Source organism: Hemiscyllium ocellatum, chromosome 28 (genome assembly GCF_020745735.1).
Source record: "Hemiscyllium ocellatum isolate sHemOce1 chromosome 28, sHemOce1.pat.X.cur, whole genome shotgun sequence".
Taxonomy (NCBI): domain Eukaryota; kingdom Metazoa; phylum Chordata; class Chondrichthyes; order Orectolobiformes; family Hemiscylliidae; genus Hemiscyllium; species Hemiscyllium ocellatum.
In genome coordinates, this window is record NC_083428.1 from 15,555,684 (window position 1) to 15,576,088 (window position 20,405).

General features: G+C 38.2%; 1 protein-coding gene across 1 annotated transcript in view; it reads left to right on the forward strand.

The window, feature by feature from the left end:
• The first annotated feature begins 842 nt into the window (after positions 1–842).
• Positions 843–20,405, forward strand: part of hcn2b (hyperpolarization activated cyclic nucleotide-gated potassium channel 2b) — a 111,020-nt gene continuing 91,457 nt past the window's right edge. Inside the window, exons 1-2 of the mRNA XM_060846061.1 lie at positions 843–1,435; positions 11,687–12,110. Coding sequence (XP_060702044.1) covers positions 843–1,435; positions 11,687–12,110 — 1,017 coding nt within the window. The remainder of the gene's footprint in view (positions 1,436–11,686; positions 12,111–20,405) is intronic.

Consider the following 20,405-nt stretch of genomic DNA (forward strand, 5'->3'; position numbering starts at 1 on the left):
GTATATGAATAGGAAGGGTTTGGAGGGATATGGGCCGGGTGCTGGCAGGTGGGATTAGATTGGGTTGGGATATTTGGTCGGCATGGACGCGTTGGACAGAAGGGTCTGTTTCCATGCTGTACATCTCTTTGACTCTATAACTCTATAATTGAGATCTTCTCCCCTTTGTACTGCGTGTGTGTTTGTGTGTGTCTGCTTAAAACCTGCAGTAATCCTAATATATCATGTGGGAGCACCGTTTTAGCAATCTGTACGGCAGCCGGGCGCCAAATGGTGATGCTTTTTTCCCCTGAAGTCTGTGTTTCTTTATCAAATGAAGCACTGGGACTGGGGACTAATTCCACACATTTGCAAGAAGTATTACATGTCAATTCCTTTGTTTGTCCTGTAAAAGACTTTTCTAAAAGAAAATGTCAAACAGACACAGGCGGGCGCCCTAAATATATAGGTTTTTTTGGGTTTTAATTCTTCCCTCCACCCCAGGGTAAGTGCAAGTACTCTTTAGTAAAAGTAATCCAGGGGATTCACTTTTATTGGGCACCATTTGCAAGAAGATTCTTGCCTCAAAGACGGAAAGTTCTAGCCCTTCCTTGTCAGAAATTTTGAGATGAACATCTTCAAGTGGGGAACGAAAAAAGGGGCTGGGTTCTCCCTCTTCAGTTAACCTCCAGAAGCAAGGTCTAGGACATCTCTCTCTCTGGCTCCCCGCGCTGTTTAAGAAAAAATGTCACGTAGGCGAAGCCCAGACCACGTCAAAGCAGACTTCTCCCAGCATCTGAGCAAAACTGCGTCCTAGTGAGCGGGGAAGGTGGTGCAGCCTGCCCCATTAGACAGGTCCCATCATGGACGAAGACGACGAGAACGAGGAGGATACGCGCAGCAAGAGCATCAGAATGAAAGCGATCCCGTCCCCCCCAGGAGGGGGAGCCGGCCGTGGCTGCCACAACAAGGGGAAGCAGCCGGCGCTGGAATCCAACCCGGGCGAGCAGGAAACGGCGGTCAGCATGAAGTGCAACACCAACGGGGATTGCAGGGTGGCCCAGGGAAGCCAGTCGTCCATCAGCCGGGCGGCTGAGGGCGAGGAGCGGAAGGTCGCGATGGAGGGAGGCGGCTCCACCCGCAGCGAGGACAAGAGGGAGAGCAAGGTGGCTTTCTCGGCGGAGCCGCCCAGCAGAAAATCCTCGCAGTTCCAGCAGCGCGGCAGGAACTCCGTCAGCCTGCTCAAGTCCGAGGGGGCCGAGCAGATCTTCCCCGAGGATGCCGAGCAGAACGGCAGTCAGGCCAGCTTCATGCAGCGCCAGTTCGGGGCGATGCTCCAGCCGGGAGTTAACAAGTTTTCCCTGCGGATGTTCGGCAGCCAGAAGGCTGTGGAAAGGGAGCAGGAGAGAGTCAAATCGGCTGGCGCCTGGATTATCCACCCTTACAGTGATTTTCGGTGAGTACTCCACTAACCCTCCGGTAATAAACAGGGGAGAGAGAGAGAGAGGCACATATCTCTGACTGTAGCACTCAAAAGTGGACACCAATTGAGTCAGCTACAACTTGTAATCTTGAAGGTCGATTAACATTAACCCGCTACTGGTTCTTTGCCCCAATGCGGAAATTCATGAGGGTATTTAGGAAGCCACATTTAAGAAAAAGCACACAATAAAAAATCTGGGCAGACCCATCCATATAGCCAACTGAAGCCCGTCTCTAGGTTTGGAATCGGTGCTGGGTGTTAGAATGAATGTGGTTCTGATCTCGGAGAGACGCAGCAGAGCTGCAGCGAAGGGGATTTGTCCTCTATTCCAAATTACAGCGCTCACCTTCCTGCGGAGTTAACAGACCGTGCAGGTGGTCCCGGGGATAGGAACACTGCTGGGAGAGCTGCTTCTTAGACAGCCCATAATTGGTGCTATAAACCACACGTACACACACAGCGGTGCAGGCAATAATTGTAAACGTATTCCTTTTGCAGAGTGTGCATGATAATGGGTCTGCTTAGTGTGTGTTTTGGGGGGATTAACCTGCTCGGATAGGTGGGACTTGAACCCGGCCCTTTAGGTGAACAATCAAAATCGCGCTGAGCCAATACAGTGTTAGACATTTGGAGAAAGGGTGTTTTCCTTCATTCCTTTGATGTTAAACAGTGCCGGGTACCTTGGGTCACCGCTACAGATGTATCTTTCTATGGGTGTGGATCTGACCATTGGTTCTGTCTAATGTCCTTGGAAGGTGTAGGGCTGTTGAGGTTGTGTTCTCGACTCATTAGAAGGTGAGACCTTTTTGTCGCCACATTCTGGGGATTAGGAATGGGCAAAGCGTGTGTTTGTCGCTTGTTCCAGTGTTTTCTGGTACCACTGTGACCGGTTATTTCAGGAAAATTGCGGCAATCCATGCATCGTTTACCGACTTCCAGTCCAATGGGGACAGGAGACTGTCATCAGTTCCTGCACCAACGCTAGACTGCAACTCAAACCGGGGTGAGGTGACCTCCTGGAAGGTTCTACATCACGCCTCGGCGGTTCCCCAAAAGTATCATCGCGTCAAACAAAACATAAACCGGCCGAGTTGTGCTAGTTTTGGTTGAAATATTATAGGTTAAAAAAATATTTCTCTCAAAAGATAAACACATTTCCACACGTAAAAACTGCTTTTAAGTGTTCCTTCCCTGTGATCTTTACACCCTGGGTATAAACGTCAGACCGATATACCTTCATACCCATCTGAATAAACAGTTTTGTTCATCCCTTGTTGCGATTCTTAGTAGTTTAACATCCACTGATATTCTCATTTATTTGTCTAAGATCTTGTAACTGGAAAACATTGAATTGTTTATGGTTAGTTTCACAATTATTAATCTTTTCAAGCCATGCATCATTACTAACCCTCTCAAATATTTCAATTGCAAACGGTTTGATGATTTACTCTCGAAACACTGAAATTTTCTAAAGGCTAAGTCATTGATTCATGGGTGATACTTAGAAATGAATTGAAACATTTGTACAACCTGAGCCATTCATCTCAGATTTTTTTGTTTCCAAAAAAGCTTTGGAGATTTTCTGTAAACTATCTGTGACCTTTGCTTTCTTTGGGTCCAGTAATACATTTTAGAACATCCTTCCTACACCACTTCTTTCCATCTGTGAGCATTATTAAGATAATTCACACACCTGGAAACATTTGCACTGATGTAGGAATTTATCGGGTTGCATGTTTTCTTCCCTCTAACTCGTGATACTTCATATTAATAAATCATAACTCGTCCAATTTAGAACAAATTGTTCTCTGGGCTGCCATCCATTTTCCTTCTTTCGTTCAGAGAGTTCCCCTAGAGGACATCATGTGCAAATTATACTAACAACAAATACTGTATTCAATGAAGTACAGGTTCCAAACTGGTTATTAAGTTTGCTTTTATTGATTCATTAAACATTATTTTCAATTGTACTTTTGTACATGATTTGCATAGGTTTCAGTTGATCATCATTTTAAAGCTCAGACTTTTCACTGGTCAACCAATACACCTTGTTCTCACTTCAACCTTTCGGCACAAGTTAACAAATCAATCTGTGCATAGAACTGAAGAGGGGTGACTGAGCAACTGGTAATTATTCAGGGTGTGTTCAAGATAGCCTTTTTAAAAGTATGAATTTTAGCATACATTTAGAATATTTAATCTATCTGTTATACTTGTCTTAGTTGCTGCTCTTGGGCATTAGAACAAATTATGATTTGTTTGCTGCCATTTTGGTATCAATGAATGGAAGGAATTTTAAGATGTTGTGGGTTTTGTGCTGTGAAAGAGAGAGGGAGATAGACAGCATTGTTGCATTTTGAATGCAAGTTTAGGCCCTAGTTAAGTCTCAGTTGAGCCAGCATGTTTGAAATATTGCAGTGATGAAAATATTTTACCAAGGCCACTGAAGAGTTGCAGTTGTTAAATGTCCACTGTATGTGATGTGTGACAAATAGCTGTTTGGATGATATACATGGCAAGGTTAACTTATCATGGCTTTGCTTTTCATACATTTGCACTAAAAATCTCTAAGTCAAAATTTAAAGCTAACTGATTCACTCTGGAGTGAATCAGTTGGTGGGACAACTAAGGGTATTATTGAGCAAGAATAAAAATGTTCAATAAATGAATACTGTTAAAATTACATTTGCTCAAAAAAAGACATTGTAGGAACCCTTTGTAATGAAATTATATGTCACATAAAATGATGTTTTGAAATGCAAAGGGAGCCTGTCAGGCATGAAATGGAAATTCTGCATAAGAATCTGATAGAGGTAAACAAGATAACTGAAATAACTTTGAAGATAAGGACCTCAATCTTGATTTTCTTAAAGTCAAACATTTTCAAAGATATATTTAAGTTTGAAATGCACCTTTTGTATTTGGAGAATGCATTATGTTACACAAATGATGAACATTTCAGCATTGTTGTACTGGAATGGAGAGCTAGCAGATGATTAAACAATACAGTGTAACATGCAACCCCTTAATGTTGGAGAAATCACCCTTCATCTTTAACTACAGTTATCAATACACAAATGGCTAGTTATCAATTTAATACTCCCTGCAAATCCAAACAGGTAGCTGAGTTATCTCACTTAAACCATTAATGAGCTAGGTAGGATCTAGATTGGTTAAGGGTTAAACAATGAATATCTTGCATTAACTTTTGAGGGCATTAAATATGTTCCAGATATGATTAATTGGAATTGTTTTATACTATATCTATATTTGATACAGGGAAATTTATCAAAGTATGTAAAGCTTTGCTTAATTAAGAATAATAGTAGCTAACCATGGTAGACATAGATGTTATTCTTTGATATAATAATAAGATTTATTGCTTGAGATGTGGACCCCACACAGTTGAATTTCGAATTACAGGCATTTTGAACATGGAAATAAGTGTAGGAAGGATACTACAGCAAACTGAATGGCATAGGCTAAACATTCTCGGCTGACTAGATTTGTGATTCTCAACACAGCATAAGTAACCAATTACCTGCACAAAGCACAAACCACTGTGAAATTCACCAAAGATCCTCAGACAGCACCTTCCAAACCCATGATCACTTCCATCTAGAAGGACAAGGGCAGCAGATGCATGGGAACACCACAACTGTGAAGTTCTCCTCCAAGCCAATCATGATCCTGACTTGGAAATATATTGCCGTTCCTTCACAGTCACTGGCTCAAAATCCTGGAATTCCATCTCTAATAGCATTGTGTGTCAACACACATCAGATGGACAGATGGTTCAAGAAGGCATATCACCATACCTTCTCAAGAACAACTAGGGATGTGCAATAAATGTTGACCATTTAGCAATATCCACATCCCACAAATGAAGTTTTAAAAATTGAGAACAGTGATGAAACAAACTGATTATTTGTAAAGGTTAAGATGGATTTTCTCTCTACTATGCATGGCAAAGTAGTTACCTTTTTGTTATAAATAACAATATTTTGGTTGTAGTACACAGATGAAATTCACCCCAAATTTCTTAAAGAATTAATGTTCATGGGGCAGGATATTTTGAGATAATTAATGTAAAATATTTTTATACCTTGTCTAATTGTTTGTGCATGTATATAAACTTTCACACTATTCAAAATAAACTTTTAAACCAAATAATTTTACTTATTTATAATCTCTCAGATCATAAACACTCTAAAACCAAAATTACAGCTCAGTACTGTGTGACTGTTATCTTGTACTATGAGGTTAAATCTGATACTTAAAGTATAACAGTACCAAGATAATTTTGGGTACAATGGGCAATGCATAGTAAATATTTATACAAGGGCTTCATTAAATATCAAACTTAACTAGAGAAAAAACATTTTAATGCTTTAAAGTTATCATGTCTTTACATCACTCTGAAAATAACATATTTGGTTGGACAGGATGTGATACAGCTACAGATGTCTTTTGAAAAGCTAATAAAAAAATATTTTATTTTTAAATGACCATAATTTTGCATAGTTATAGTTCTGCAAGCTAATACAGCTAGTATGCAAATTACTCCATGGATATACATATCTTCAAGTCATGTGATCTTTCATCCTTTGTATATATTTGAATACAGATTTGATTTGCAGGATAAATATATCTTCTGTGGAATGAGTTTGAATGGTGTGAATAAAATTTCTGGTTGATATGGCAGTATCAAGTAATCCTGTAGTAAACAGCAATCTTGTAGTGAGAGGTTAAAGTGTAAATGACACAAAAGTGTAAGTAATAATCATGTAGGATCTGCTAACCTAGATTTGGTCCTCGTCTTGAGGGTCATTTTGCATCTAACCTTTTTTTCCTGACTCTGGAATATTTAATGGTGAGGCTTGGTGGCGAAAATTAAAAGTAAAATTGAAATAATCTGCAACAGTAACATTCTTAAACTTGATAAACAAGAAATTCATATATATATATATATATTCATATATAAGTCCACCCAGCTCCTCCCCCATTTTGCTTGTGAGCCTAAGTTTTTTTTGTCAGAGAATGTTCTGCTGAGTTTTATTTCGGAAATAAGTTTTTTTAAAAATCCCTCGTAAATAGTTTCTAACTGATAAAGTGTCTGTGGAAAAATAGGTCGCATGCATATATTTTGAAAGTGCTGCAAATTCAGAGAAATTTGAGATATTATTCGTGCTACTGACATTTTATCATTGTGGGTCATTGGTTTCCCTTTATAGCAGATACAGTGAGTCATGTGGGAATGAATTATAATCTTTCCCTTGTTGTTTTATTTGTTTCCTTTACATACTCTTCTCAGGATTTCCATTGGGAAAAGTCTAACCTAACTAGGGATCTTGGGTCTTTCCAACAGAAATTGACTCGAGCTGTCTTTCCAGTACCCGAGCTGCCAGATGGCGTCTGCTCCAGCACCTGGGAGGTTTGGGAGTCTGCAGCTGCAAGGAGCTGTTTGTGGTGCTGAAATTTGCAATGCCACCCATTGCAAAACTTTCTTTTAAAACTCAGTGGCATTTTCTTCTGCAGCGTTAACACTAACCCACTTAGTCACAAAAGCTACAGATGGGGCCCACAAAAGAGAACAGTTTTGCAAAACTCAATATTTTGACATTGAATTATTCTTTCCAGATATTTCCATTGCCTATTATGTACTTGCCTGACTTTTAAAGGTAGTTGCAACGCCAATAAGTAACCGGTGCAAAAATCGCAGAAAACCAATGGTGCAAATTTTAATGTCAGTCTCGCAGTTGACGCCGTGACTGTACTGTGAATGGATGTCCCCAATAATGTGGAAAATAATCGAACCCATGTTGTTCATCTTTTATTTTCTATTGCTCTGTGAACAGTGATTATTGCTCAAGCCTCTGACAATTTAATCAGTGATATTTTGTTTTGACGATTGGGCATCACGAGCAGAGGACATTCATCATGTAAGATTCAGCATCACTGCCTTGAAATGACAGCCTCTCATTCAAGGACCAGACTTATCATCTTTTACAGCTAATTCACACAGCGCCGTACACCACACGTGATACATTACCTCCTTCTGCCGCTAGTTAATTGTATTTTATATTCGGATAAAGCCCGCAGATGTCCTACCATTCTAACCCTTTGTGTGAGCTTTTCCCGCAGTCAGGCTCTCCTTGTGGCGACCTTGCGGACAAGGAGACACTGTCACCTGATTCACGTACAGGCTGAATGCATTGGTGACCTTTTATCGATGGTGTCTACCACGACCTTTTTAGACATTAATTGCTGTGCTAACGCTGTCGGAAACGGCAGCTCCTCTGTCATGCAGCGTCCGTTTCCTCAATGTGTGTGTCTTGTTATCATCATTAAGGTTATTTCCTTTGGAGTCTCATTACTGCGTTTCTGATTGTGGCTGATTTTAAAGGGCCCGAGAACTCTCTTAGTGGGTGTTATTGCAACTACTGTTTTTTTCACGAAATAATCGATTCATTCACCTATTTTTTCTTAACATCTTCCCCCTCCCTTTTGATCATTTACCTTTCATTTTATTCAGCTCCCTCCTGGCTTGTGTACTGATAACTAAAAAGTTGAATCATGCAACAAACTGAACTAAAAATATAAGTAACATTGGACAGTCAGAATGTGGAATCAAAGAAAAAGGATTATCAAATAATCTGAAATAATGGACTTTGAGTTAGGATGAACAACCATATATTTCATATTTTATCTTTTTACTATGCCTATCTCATTTCTTGTCCTTTTCACACTGATTAATTCTCACCAGCTATTTTCTATTTCCATGAGTCTCTTTTAATCTTTTTCCATTTCATTTTTATGCATAATTTATCTGTCATTTTCAATGTATTGACTTTTTCCCCCCATCATCACAACATTTTGTATCATAAAGTATTTTTGATTTTACACTAAGACTTAATGCACACCGTTCTGGACACAAAAATAATCCAGTCACCTTCCAGTGAAAAACTCACCAGACTTCAAACTGGTTGCGGTCTGACTGTACTGATAAAAAGCAAAGTATTAAAAATTCTCTGGCCCACACTTAAAATTAGTTTGGATTTTTTTTAATATCACCCAGAGTTTTCACAAAATAGTTGAGTTCTTGTCATATAAATCTAACCATCACTTGAAATTAATAGAATTGTGCATGATATTCAAACAGTGCTATGCAATGGACTCCCTTTTTTTGAGCCAAAGAGTTACCATGGGGCCATTAGTATATGTCTGGATTTCTTGTCTAACATTGGTATGGTAGCCTTAATGTAACCTTTCTAATTTTTGGATCCCTGAGCTTGACTTAAGAATTTGCCGGGCCTTTATTCATTTTTTTTTCTGAGCTGAAGCCCATAATATATAATAATCTTAGTTCAATGATTTATTCCTGTTCATTGTATTCTGCTACAGTTAAGGTCTTTCTGCCCATGTGTATTATTTTTCTTTCTTTGCTCCTTAGTTCCCTGTTCTGTTCACCAAACCCCCTACGACCCCATATTCTCCTCACTGTGTGTTTGTCTACACATAGTATAGACAATGTCTACATGCAGCACCTTTGTTCCTTCCAGAATAATATACTTAGTATAACTTTTGCATTAGGTTTTTACTTTTTTGTTCTGAGTGCCCTGCATTAATTCAGCAAACAGTCCCAGATGGTGCTGACACTATTGGAATGCATTGTTCTCTTCTAATGTGCATTGCACTGGTTCTCCATATTACTGTTAAAATCAAATGGCACTATCTCTCCTGTTGAAGTCATTTATTTAGCCAACTGAAACTCACTATTTACTTCCATCAGTCTTTAATCCTACTAGTAGTAACAAGATAAAAGTATAAAGTTGTAAGTAATGTTATTTCATATTTCTTATGCAGGATAACATTTTGCACTGTATTCAAAGCCAGTAATGCTTTTGTTATGTTTAACTTGTTAAATTTGCTTTCTCGGATTATGTTGTCATATTAAGGCTTTAGTTGCTGCTTTATTCTGCAGATAGTGTATATTATGTTTGTGGTAGATGTGTTCATATTTTGAATAAATTATTTTACATTTACTAGTTTGTATAGTTTAAACATGCATTTTAGTCTTCTACAAATTTATTGGAGATGCTAAATTGTTAGCAATGATTTGTCTAATATGCCATATAACTTTTATATGATATAACATTTTAAAGAAGTTTTAAATACACAAGTTGTGAAACATAATGATACACAACCCATGGGACAGAAACTGCTGGGTCTTCCATATCTTCTTTTGTTCTTCAAAAGAACTCTTGTTCTTGAAGAACAGCACCAGCATACCAAGTGGATGTGAAGCACATGAGGATTTGTATTAATTTATTATATTAATATTATGTCTATTCTCAACTTTGTTTTTTATTCATTGTGTTGTAAAGAACTTGCATGTATTTGAAACAAATGTCTAATGGCAAATTGACTACTTTCCATGGAAAACATTTCATGTTAAAATAAAATTATTGTAAATTGGTTGAAGAGTTTAAGAAGTATTCTCTATTTCATTAAGTTGATTTGACAACAATAACTATCCTTCAAGAAATGAACAATTAACAGGCTGAGAGCTGTGAGTGTTGACAATGCAAGAAAATTATCCAGATTAGGTGCACTTAGCAGAAGTAGTATTCCATAGAAGTCTGTGAATTTTAGTTTTCTATAAAATCATTAAAAGTGTTAACATTAAAGAGTGAATATTATTTAGAACTTTGTTTAAAATCAATCCACAGCCAAGCCATGAGTATATGATTTCTTTGAGAGTCTGGTGTGAATGTAATAATATGTATCATTGCAGATAATAATTCATTGACTGCATTGACTATTGAAGAGATTTGAAAATTGATAATTTGAGCAAAATATGTGTCATGAGAAAGGTTCTCTCTGCTACTCAGTGCATTTTTATTGAGCCAATAATGAACATCCTAAAACAGCAATATGTTTGGTTTCAAACTTAATATATAAATGTCTTACTGTACCAAACCTGAAGTTTTGTTCTGGTTTCATGCACAATGGTGAATGCAGAAATGTATTGAATCATACCATAAATCTAAACTTAATAACCTTTTTACTAACTGGTGTTCCTCAGTCTTCTTTGTCACCATGATTTAGAATTGCTGATGATTGTGATTATTGGCAGCCCTTATTCTTCATATCACAAACGCAATTTCTTTATCTCTGTGAGGATTTCTAAGCAAAATGGCTACCACCAGGAAACCTGTAAACAGCACTTCTAAAGTATAAGAGTAGACAACAGGGCGCCTGAGAGGTCCCAGTGGGGATACAGATCTCTTTTATTTAGGAGAATACTTAAATCAAAGACAATGATTATACTAGTTGTTTTTCATTTACATAAATTACTGGAATGCATTATCCTGTTGTGAACTTATTAAGTTTGTACTAAGACTGGAGGATGCCTCGATGATTTTGTGGAAAGTATTGCCCAATTGAGATATGAATAGGAAGTAAGGTTTAATATTAATAAGTGCAAAGAAGGACAAGCATCATATGGAGGTGGATATGAGCATAAGACCATAGTTAGCCATTCAGCCCATCAAGTTTGCTCCACCATTAAATCATGGCTGATAAGTTTCTCAATCCCATTCTTCCGCCTTCTACCTCTAACCCTTGATCCCCTTAGTACTGAAGCATCTATCTATCTCCATCTTAAATATACTCAATAATCTGGCCCCCACAACCTTCTATAGCAATGAATTCTATAGGTTCACCACTCTCTGGCTGAACAAGTTTCTCCTTATCTCCATTCTAAAAGGTTGTCCTTTTACTCTAACACTGTGCCCTAGTCTCTTCTACCAATGGAAACATCTTCCCAACATCTACATTATCCAGGCCATTTAGTATTTTGTAGGTTTTGTTTGTTTCAAGGTGATAAAGGTTTGAAATGATCTACCAGATAGGTCCATGGAATTAAAATGAAGATCAAAATGCAAATTAAAGCTAGGCTAAGTTTGAAATATTGAAGAAATGAGTCTGATTGATCAAATAGTTTTATTATATTAGTCTTTGTTAATATTTTAATGGATTAACTGTACACTAAGAAATCATTGCTAGTTATGTGGTGTGAAGTAATAATTTTGTTTAACTTGAAGTATTTCAATCTGTTTCAATGACTCTGAAAGGAATGCCAAAGACTTTTCATTCTTGGCACTCAAATATTGAAAGAATTTTTGAGGCTTATTAATTAATTATTATCTTTCTTTACAGGTTTTATTGGGATTTCACAATGTTGTTGTTTATGGTTGGAAATCTCATCATTATCCCAGTAGGAATCACCTTCTTCAAGGAAGAAACCACCACTCCATGGATTATCTTTAATGTTGTGTCCGACACTTTCTTCCTCATGGATTTAGTCCTAAACTTCAGAACTGGAATTGTTATAGAAGATAACACTGAGATCATACTGGATCCACAGAAAATTAAGAAGACATATTTAAAAAGCTGGTTTATTGTAGACTTTGTCTCCTCAATCCCCGTGGATTATATATTTTTGATAGTAGAAAAAGGAATCGATTCAGAAGTTTATAAAACTGCTAGAGCACTACGAATAGTGCGGTTTACAAAAATTCTCAGTCTTTTACGATTATTGAGACTCTCCAGGTTGATAAGGTACATTCATCAATGGGAGGAGGTAAGGCTATTTTTAAACACATTTCCTTTACACACATTTGATATAAATGTTATAGTCTTAGTAGTTTAAACATGAGACACTGTAAATTTTACAATATTGCATCAATTTTATGGTGTTCAATAGTTACAGCAACTTTCGTGTAGCGGTGAGAACGTCTTGTCTGTAATGAAACGTGACAGGACATTTTGTTAGGCAACAGCAACCAGAGATGAGTGCAGGCCTGTGGTGTGAACCCATTCACAGCATTGGTAATCAGTAACTGTAAATATTTGGTGTCTATGAATTAATCAGAATAGAATTTTCAATATATTTCTCTAATTATAAAATCCTGGTGCTGTTGGGACAACACGATCATTTTATCTAAGTCATGGGATGAGGGCATCACTTAGAGGACAGCATTTATTGCTCATTCCTAATTTGTCCAGAGGGCAGTTAAGAGTCAACCACATTGCTGTGGGTCTGGAGTCACATGTAGGCCAGACCAAATAAGGATGGCAGTTTCCTACTCTGAAGGACATTAATGAACCAGATGGGCTTTCCTGACAATTGACAGTGGTATCATGGTTATCATTTCACTCTTAAATCCATACTTTCATTGAAATCAATGTCCACCATCTGCTGTAGTGGGATTCGAACCTAAGTCCCCAGAACTTTACCTGAGTCTCTAGATTAACAGTCCAGCAACAATACAGTTGGATCATCGACTCCTCTCTAATGTTAATACCTTTAATATCTAGAAGAACTAAGGAATATGGAGAGTGTGGGAAAAGAGTATTGTAATGAAGATCAGCTAACTGAATGGGGGAGGAATGATGAGGGGCCAAATGAATTACTCCTCCTTTATTCCTTAAGGTTCCCTGGCTTTTGTTGAGGGATAGCAATGTTAGAAAAGAAATTTGGAATTAATAGAGTTATGATGTTCAGTAAATGGATGATTCTAAATTGAATGTAATCAAATTGAGATTAAACCATTATTGCATGACATGGAAGAGAGAACACGAAGCTCAAAACTGGCAGTAAAGAAAGAACTGGCATACATGATTCTGTGACCTTGGGATGTTGCAAAGTGGGTTATAGCCAAAGAAATATTTTTGTGTTGTAATGTAGAGAAACACAGCAGCCAATTGGCACAAAGCAAGGTCCCATAGGTATGAATGTGATAATGGCCATATTTTCTGTTTTAGTACTGTTAATGAATGGATAGCTATTTGAAAGGATAAAAATAGAAGCAATTCCTCTTTGAATAGTGACAGAAGGTGACAGGATTTTCAATGTTAGAAAGAGTCTGTGAGCCTTTATAAAGGGTTACTGGGACGCAGATGCAAAAGTGATTTTTTTTGCCAGCAGAGGGAAGGGAATGAGCTATGATTTCTTCAGGCCATATCTGACCTCATAGACGCCATTTGAACTTATGTCTGTTTGAACTCTGAACTAATTTATTTTGGCTATACTAACGGTGCTGCAATATGGGAGTCACAAATTCATGGAGTATCTGTAGACATTCTTGAATGTCTGTGTAAGTATCATGGTCTGAAAGTTTTTGAATATCCTGATCATTACGTGTGAAAATAATAACTGAGCAAAGCTGTCAGTGATAGTCCTTTTGTTTTGAAAAAGTCCGCTGGTCTGCTTTAATTGACAGACCACCTGGTGTAGATTAGAACAAAACATGTTCTATAATTTCAAAGGGGTGAATCTTTTGTCTGTTCCCATGGTGAGTGTAGGGATTGGGATTTGATCAGGTGGAAGGGTAGCAGGTGAGATGTCCAAATCTTCATCCACTGAGCCTAATTAAGACCTCAACATGAATGTCCATGGATTACCATTCTGGCCCTCCCCTTACTTGAGTGCCTGAGTAATATGAAATAAGCTGGGCTTTCTTGAAAAGAGGTGATAGAGAGGTCAAGGCCCACATTGACTCCACTGAATTGCATGCAGTAGATTCCTTTATTGATATTACATAAGTACAGTTGCTTTTTCAGTGTGAATTCCTATCTAACTTTCAAATACTACAGCTATCTTAGTTCACTTCAACAGTTTAAAGTGACTTTTAAAGGAATATCTGACTTTGATACAGATTATATATTAATGACATGATATTTAAAAGCTTTGAATAAGTTTCATGAATCATTTTCACTATAAACATGTGTGTGAGAGCTGTTTGAGTATTATCCTTTTCATCTCCACATGAGTCCCCTTGACTGCTCATTGTGAATTTTAGGTATGTGACTATGGTGATGATATGAGGAGTGTTGAAGTTCTAAATGTTTTAAATATCAATCCTGAAGAAGGGTCACTGGGCTCAGTGTTGACTCTGCTTTCATATGACACAGATGCTGCCAGACCTGCTGTGTTTCTCCAGCAATTTCTGTTTTTATCTTTGTTTAATGCCTCATCCAAAAATTAACTTCTTGAAAATGGTACCTTTTCCAGTCAGGCTGTCCAGTCAGATGCATTGAACAGTGTGAAGTTCCTGTACTTGCATAATTGACACAAAGCATACTGGTGAAAGAAAGTTAAGTCAAGCCATTTCAAATCATTGTATCCTTTTAGCAGCATGTTAAGTACTAATTTCTGCCAGTCAACCTCTCCGGGACTGAACATTAACTGTTGCACATGTGGAGTCACATTGTTTCTATTTTTAGTTATTGCAGATCTAAAAACAAATAAATGTAAAAGTTGTATTTTTCACTTTGTAACTCTTATTTCTCTGTTATTCCAATTTTAAAAAATTTATCTTTTCATCCACCTGACATGGAAATCATCCACTCTAATTTACACATAGTTTTTTAATCCTTGTTGCACATTTTATCAATCCAGCAATTTAATTGGCTAAGGAGATACATAATGGCTTGCATTATTCATTCTGATCCTAGGTTTCCTGTAGAGGGTACCATGCTATTTTAATTTAAGACCTTGAGCATGCTGCTGCTCAGAATATCATCAACATTAAACAAAGCTAATTGATACACAATTTTGAGCTGAAAGGCAATCTTTAAAGGTTAGATGTTTATATTCAGTTTTATTTCCTCAAGTGTAGATATCTGTGAGAATGTGAAAAGGGCTAGGTTTTCACAATTAAGAGGTAACATAGCTTAAATGGCATTCTGATCTTGCTGTGAAATTTGAAATCCTGCGATTTAGTGTTTTGTTTTATGTTATTAGGTTCATAGCTTGCTGTTAGTTGCTGAATTGTTACTGCAAGAGGACTGGAAAATTTTAAAGAGCAGAGACTAATTTAGTCTGTCATTAGAGGTCAAATGCTGGTGGGTGTTACAGTGGAGACTAGAATCTTAAACCATGAATGCACATCTAAATATCATTCACATAAATACTGGACATTCCTGACCATTTTTTAAAAATATTCTTCTACATTCAGAGATTGTATTAGAGTAGGCATATTAGTTCTGTTACAGTGGTGCATATTGTCAGAAATTGATATCTAATATTGTCCTGCTGAAGAGGGATCTGAGGAAGGAAAAAAAATCAGTCTGGTGAGCACAGAGTTGGCTAGGACTGGGTGTTTATGCTTGGAGTTGAAATCTTGAATAGTATTTGAGGATAGTGATGAGTAGGAATACTGATCGTAAGTTACAGTCTTTATCTTGAAAGTGCTTGGATCCAAGTGAGCCTATGCTATTGATGAAAGGGTTTCAAGCTGTTGAGTTTAGGGATGTGATCATGTAGAACTCAACAGGGTAGCCATCAGGTCGAAGATTTATCCTCGAGGTTAGTACGATAACAGACAAAAACTTCGCCAGGGAATTCTACTAATCTTCTTCTATATTGTTCATATCAAGATATGTCCCTTGGCTATAATCTTCCAAGGATCCTATACATTCTAGTTTTCAATAATAAATATTAATATCTCATCTAGACGGACACAGTCAATTAAAGTTAGATAGAATCCAGTACTGAATTTCTAAGAAGTTCTCTTTCTGCAAATGAACAGTATTCCAGAAAGAAAGCCACATCATTATTTCCCTGAAATATTGTGGCTCAATAAATAAAACATCATAATTCCTTGTCTGTCAAGAAATAAACAATGAAAATATGACACAGAACAATAATACTACTGCAATATAAATCATTTGTCACTGTCATCTTCTTTCTTCCCACACTTAGTGACAGATAGACAAGGTACATGCTTTATTTCTGTGTGTAGTTTTCTTTATCTTCAGGAGCTTGAGCAGTGTCACTTTACATTAAGGATGGCTGACCAACTGGTTTACCTGCACCTACTGTCTGCCATAGGTATAATTGTAGGATGTACAGCTTGAAAATCAACCTGTTTGCATGTTATTCATCCATCGCCATCAAGTCCTGGAGTGGATCTCAGTCCCAGAGCTTCTGACTCAAAGGCAAGGATGCTACCCAATGCCACATGATCTACCAATTGAATCTACTCAAGATTAAATCAGGCACAACAGATGATCATGAAGTAACAATCTATGTGTATCTTGCTGTCAAAGAAATGGAGATTTTATATTGTTTATTCAAATAAGTCTATATTCAATGAAATATTATTGTTCCATGCTAGAAGCTAGATAACTGGCATTTGTAACTGACAGCACCTTTTCAATAATGGATGTCTGATTTAATTTCATGTATTTTTTCACCCAAGGATAAATAAGTGATATAGCATTAACTTTAATTAGGAACAGGTAAAGGAACAACTGGAAGTTTATAAGGTATAGTTCATGACCTTGGGATACACTAAAGGACCTTTCAGCCAGTGAATTACTTTTAAATTGGAATCACAGTTGTTGTTTAGCCAACTTGCACACAAGAGAGAGTCTCAACTAGTCATGAGATGGACAATCAGTAAATCTATTTCTGATTCAGGGATAAATACTTGCGAGGAAGCCAGGTTTGGAATGTGCTGTCAAAGGTGCTGTGGAGCGTTACTGTAGTACACCTGTACATGATTCACGCTGATGGAGGGGGTGAATGTTTCTGGATGCATTGCTAATTTGGCCCACTATTTTGACTTGTGTGGTGTCGAGCTGCATTCATCCAGACAAAAGTAGAGTATTCCATCAGATTCCAACTTGAGTCTTGTAGATAGTAGCCAGTCTTTGTGAAGTTAGGAGGACAGTTACTCATATCAGTGTTCCTAGCTTGTGACTCACTCTTCCGGCCACTGTATTTATATAGCAAACCCATATAACCCCCTGGATATTGGTAGTAAAGTATTCAATGACATTATTGCCATTAAATGTCAAGAGGTGGTAGTTGGATTGTCTCTTATTGGACATGGTCATTGCCTGGGATTTATGGGAAGCAAATGTTATTATATGGTATCAAGCGTGAGTTTTGTAGGAGCTGCATTCATCCAGGCAAATGAAGAATATTCCATCATACTCCTGATTTGTGCCTTGTAGATGGTGGACAGGCTTTGAGGAGCCTCTGCTCTGCTCATATCCACAATAATATATGGCTATTCCAGTTCAGTTTCTGGTCAATGATAACCACCAGTATGCTGATAGTGGGCAATTCAGGGATGGTAATGCCATTGACTATCAAGGGACAATGTTTATAACTTCTGTTGTTGGAAATAGTCGTTGTATTTGTGTGGTTTAACTGTTACCTGTTTAGTTAACATCTAGCTTGTTTGGTGAGTTTGTTAAGATAGAAAGCTGAATATATAAAATCATGAGGGGCATAGATAGGGTAAATAGATATGGTCTTTTCCCTCAGTTGGAGGACTTCAGAACTAGAGAGCATAGGTTTAGGGTGAGAAGAGAAAGATTTAAAAGGGACCTAAGGGACAATTTTTTCACAGAGGGTGGTGCGAGTATGGAATGAGCTTCCAGAGGAAGTGGTGGAGGCCGGTACAATTACAAGATTTAAAATGCATCTGGATGGGTCCATGAATAGGAAGGGTTTGGAGTGATAAGGGCCAAGTGCTGGCAAATGGACTAGATTTATTTAGGATTTCTAGTTGGCATGTACAAGTTGGGCTGAAGGGTCTATTTCTGTGCTGTACACTTCTGTAACTTTATTAATGGATCAAAAATAACCCCTAGCATGTTTTCAGTGGGGAATTTTGTGATGGTATAACCATTGAATGCCAAAGGGGGGGTTGTTGATTCTCCCCTGTTGGCGATGGCTGTTCCCTGACACTGCATAATATGAATGTTAATTAACAGCCCAAGCCTGGATATGACCCAGGTCTTGCTTCATAAGGGTATGGCAGTACTAGAGGCATGAATGATGTTGAACATTATGCAATTGTCAGTGAACGTTACCCTTTGTGACCTAACGAAAAGTAATTGTTAAGGCAGCTGAAGATAGTTGAGGAACCTGGGTTCTTTTGACACAGTGATAATGTCCCTACAGCCTGGGTCAGAAGATCTGGGTTCTTAACCCACTTGCTCCACAGGTGTGTGATAACATCTCTGAACAGGTTCATTAAGAATAGCTAACATGAGGAATTGCTGTATTGATGGCCTAGGCTGAGATGACTGATGTCCAGCAACATTTTCCTTCTTGATGGGTATGACTGCAATCAAGAGAGCTTTTCCTTTGATTCCCAATTGACTCTAGTTGCGCCAGATTGTGTCAAATTCTGCTTTGATATCAAGCGCAATCACCCATGCCTCAACTCTGTTTTGACCATCTTTGTACCAAGGCTGTAATGAGGTCAGGAGTCAATTTGGGTTGATGGATCCAAAATTATGCAGCATTCAGGTTGCTCCTTTGCTGATTCTTCTGGGTAGCACAGTCGGCAATCCCTTCACTTACTTTGCTACTGATTGAAAATAGTCTGATAGGGCAGTGAATGAACAAGCTTTTTGTTCACTCTGCTCTCGACAATGCTTCACATTGCTGGGTTAATGCATGTATTGTAGCTGTACTGGAATAGCTTGGCTGGGGTGGGAGTTGCTGTGGTACTGTTTTAATGCAGGTGTGCAAGTCTTCAGTACTGTTGTCAGAACATTCTCCAGGTCCATAGCTTTTGCAATATCCAGTGCATCCAGCCATTTCTTGAAATCAAGTGGGGTGAATCAAATTGGCTGAAGTCTGGCATCTGTGATGCTGGGGACCTCAGAAGCAGGCCAAGATGGATTATTCACTCAGCACTTATAGCTGCCATTCAATGCAAATGCTTTACCCTTGCCTATGCACTCATGCACTAGACCCCACCATTATTAAGGTTGGAACTATTTGTGGAACCTATACTTCCATTAGTTTTTTAATTGCTCACCACCAAACATAATTGGATATAGCGGGACTACAGATCTTTGATCTGGTCTGTTGGTTGTCTGTCAGCCCTGTCAATTGTACGTTATTTCCACAAATAGTCCTGTGTTGTAGCTTAACCAGATTGAAACCTGGTGCTGCTCTTGGCATGCACTCTTCATTGAACAAAGATTGATGTCTCAACTTGATTTGGATGTGAACATAAGAGGTATAATTACATAAGAGGTACAGGAGGTACATAGGAGGTTTGCAGATTACACCAAAATTGCAGGTATAGTGAACAAGAAAGAACATCACTTCAGAGTACAACAGGATCTTGATCAGATGGGCCAATGGGCTAAGAAGTGGCAGATGAAGTTTAATTTAGATAAATGTGAGGTGCTGCATTTTGGAAAGGCAAATCAGAGCAGGAATTATACACTTAATGGTAAGGTCCTGGGGAGTGTTGGTGAACAAAGAGACCTTGGAGTGCGGGTTCATAGTTCCTTGAAAGTTGAGTGTCAGGTAGATAGGATAGTGAAGAAGGTGTTTGATATGCTTTCCTTTATTGGACCGAGCATTGAGTATAGGAGTTGTGAGGTCATGTTGTAGCTGTACAAGGCATTGGTTAGGCTACTTTTAGAATATTGTTCGCAATTCTGGTCTCCCTCCTATTGGAAGGATATTGTGAAACTTGAAAGGGTTCAGATAAGATTTACAAGAATGTTGCCAGAGTTGGATGATTTAAGCTATAGGGAGAGGTTGAATAAGCCGGGGCTGTTTTCCTTGGAGTGGAGGCTGAGGGGCGACCTTACAGAGGTTTATAAGATCATGAGAGGCATGGTCTTTTAATAGACAATGTCTTTTCCCTGTGGTGTGGGAGTTCAGAACTAGAGGGCATAGGTTTAGGGTGAGAGGGAAAAATTTAAAAGGGACCTAAGGGGCAACTCATTCTCACAGGGGGTGGTACATGTATGGAATGAGCTGTCAGAGGAAGTGGTGGAGGCTGGTACAATTACATTTAAAAGACACCTGGATGGGTATATAATAGGAAGGGTTTAGAGGGATATGGGCCAAGTACTGGCAAATAAGACGAGTTTAAGTTAGAAT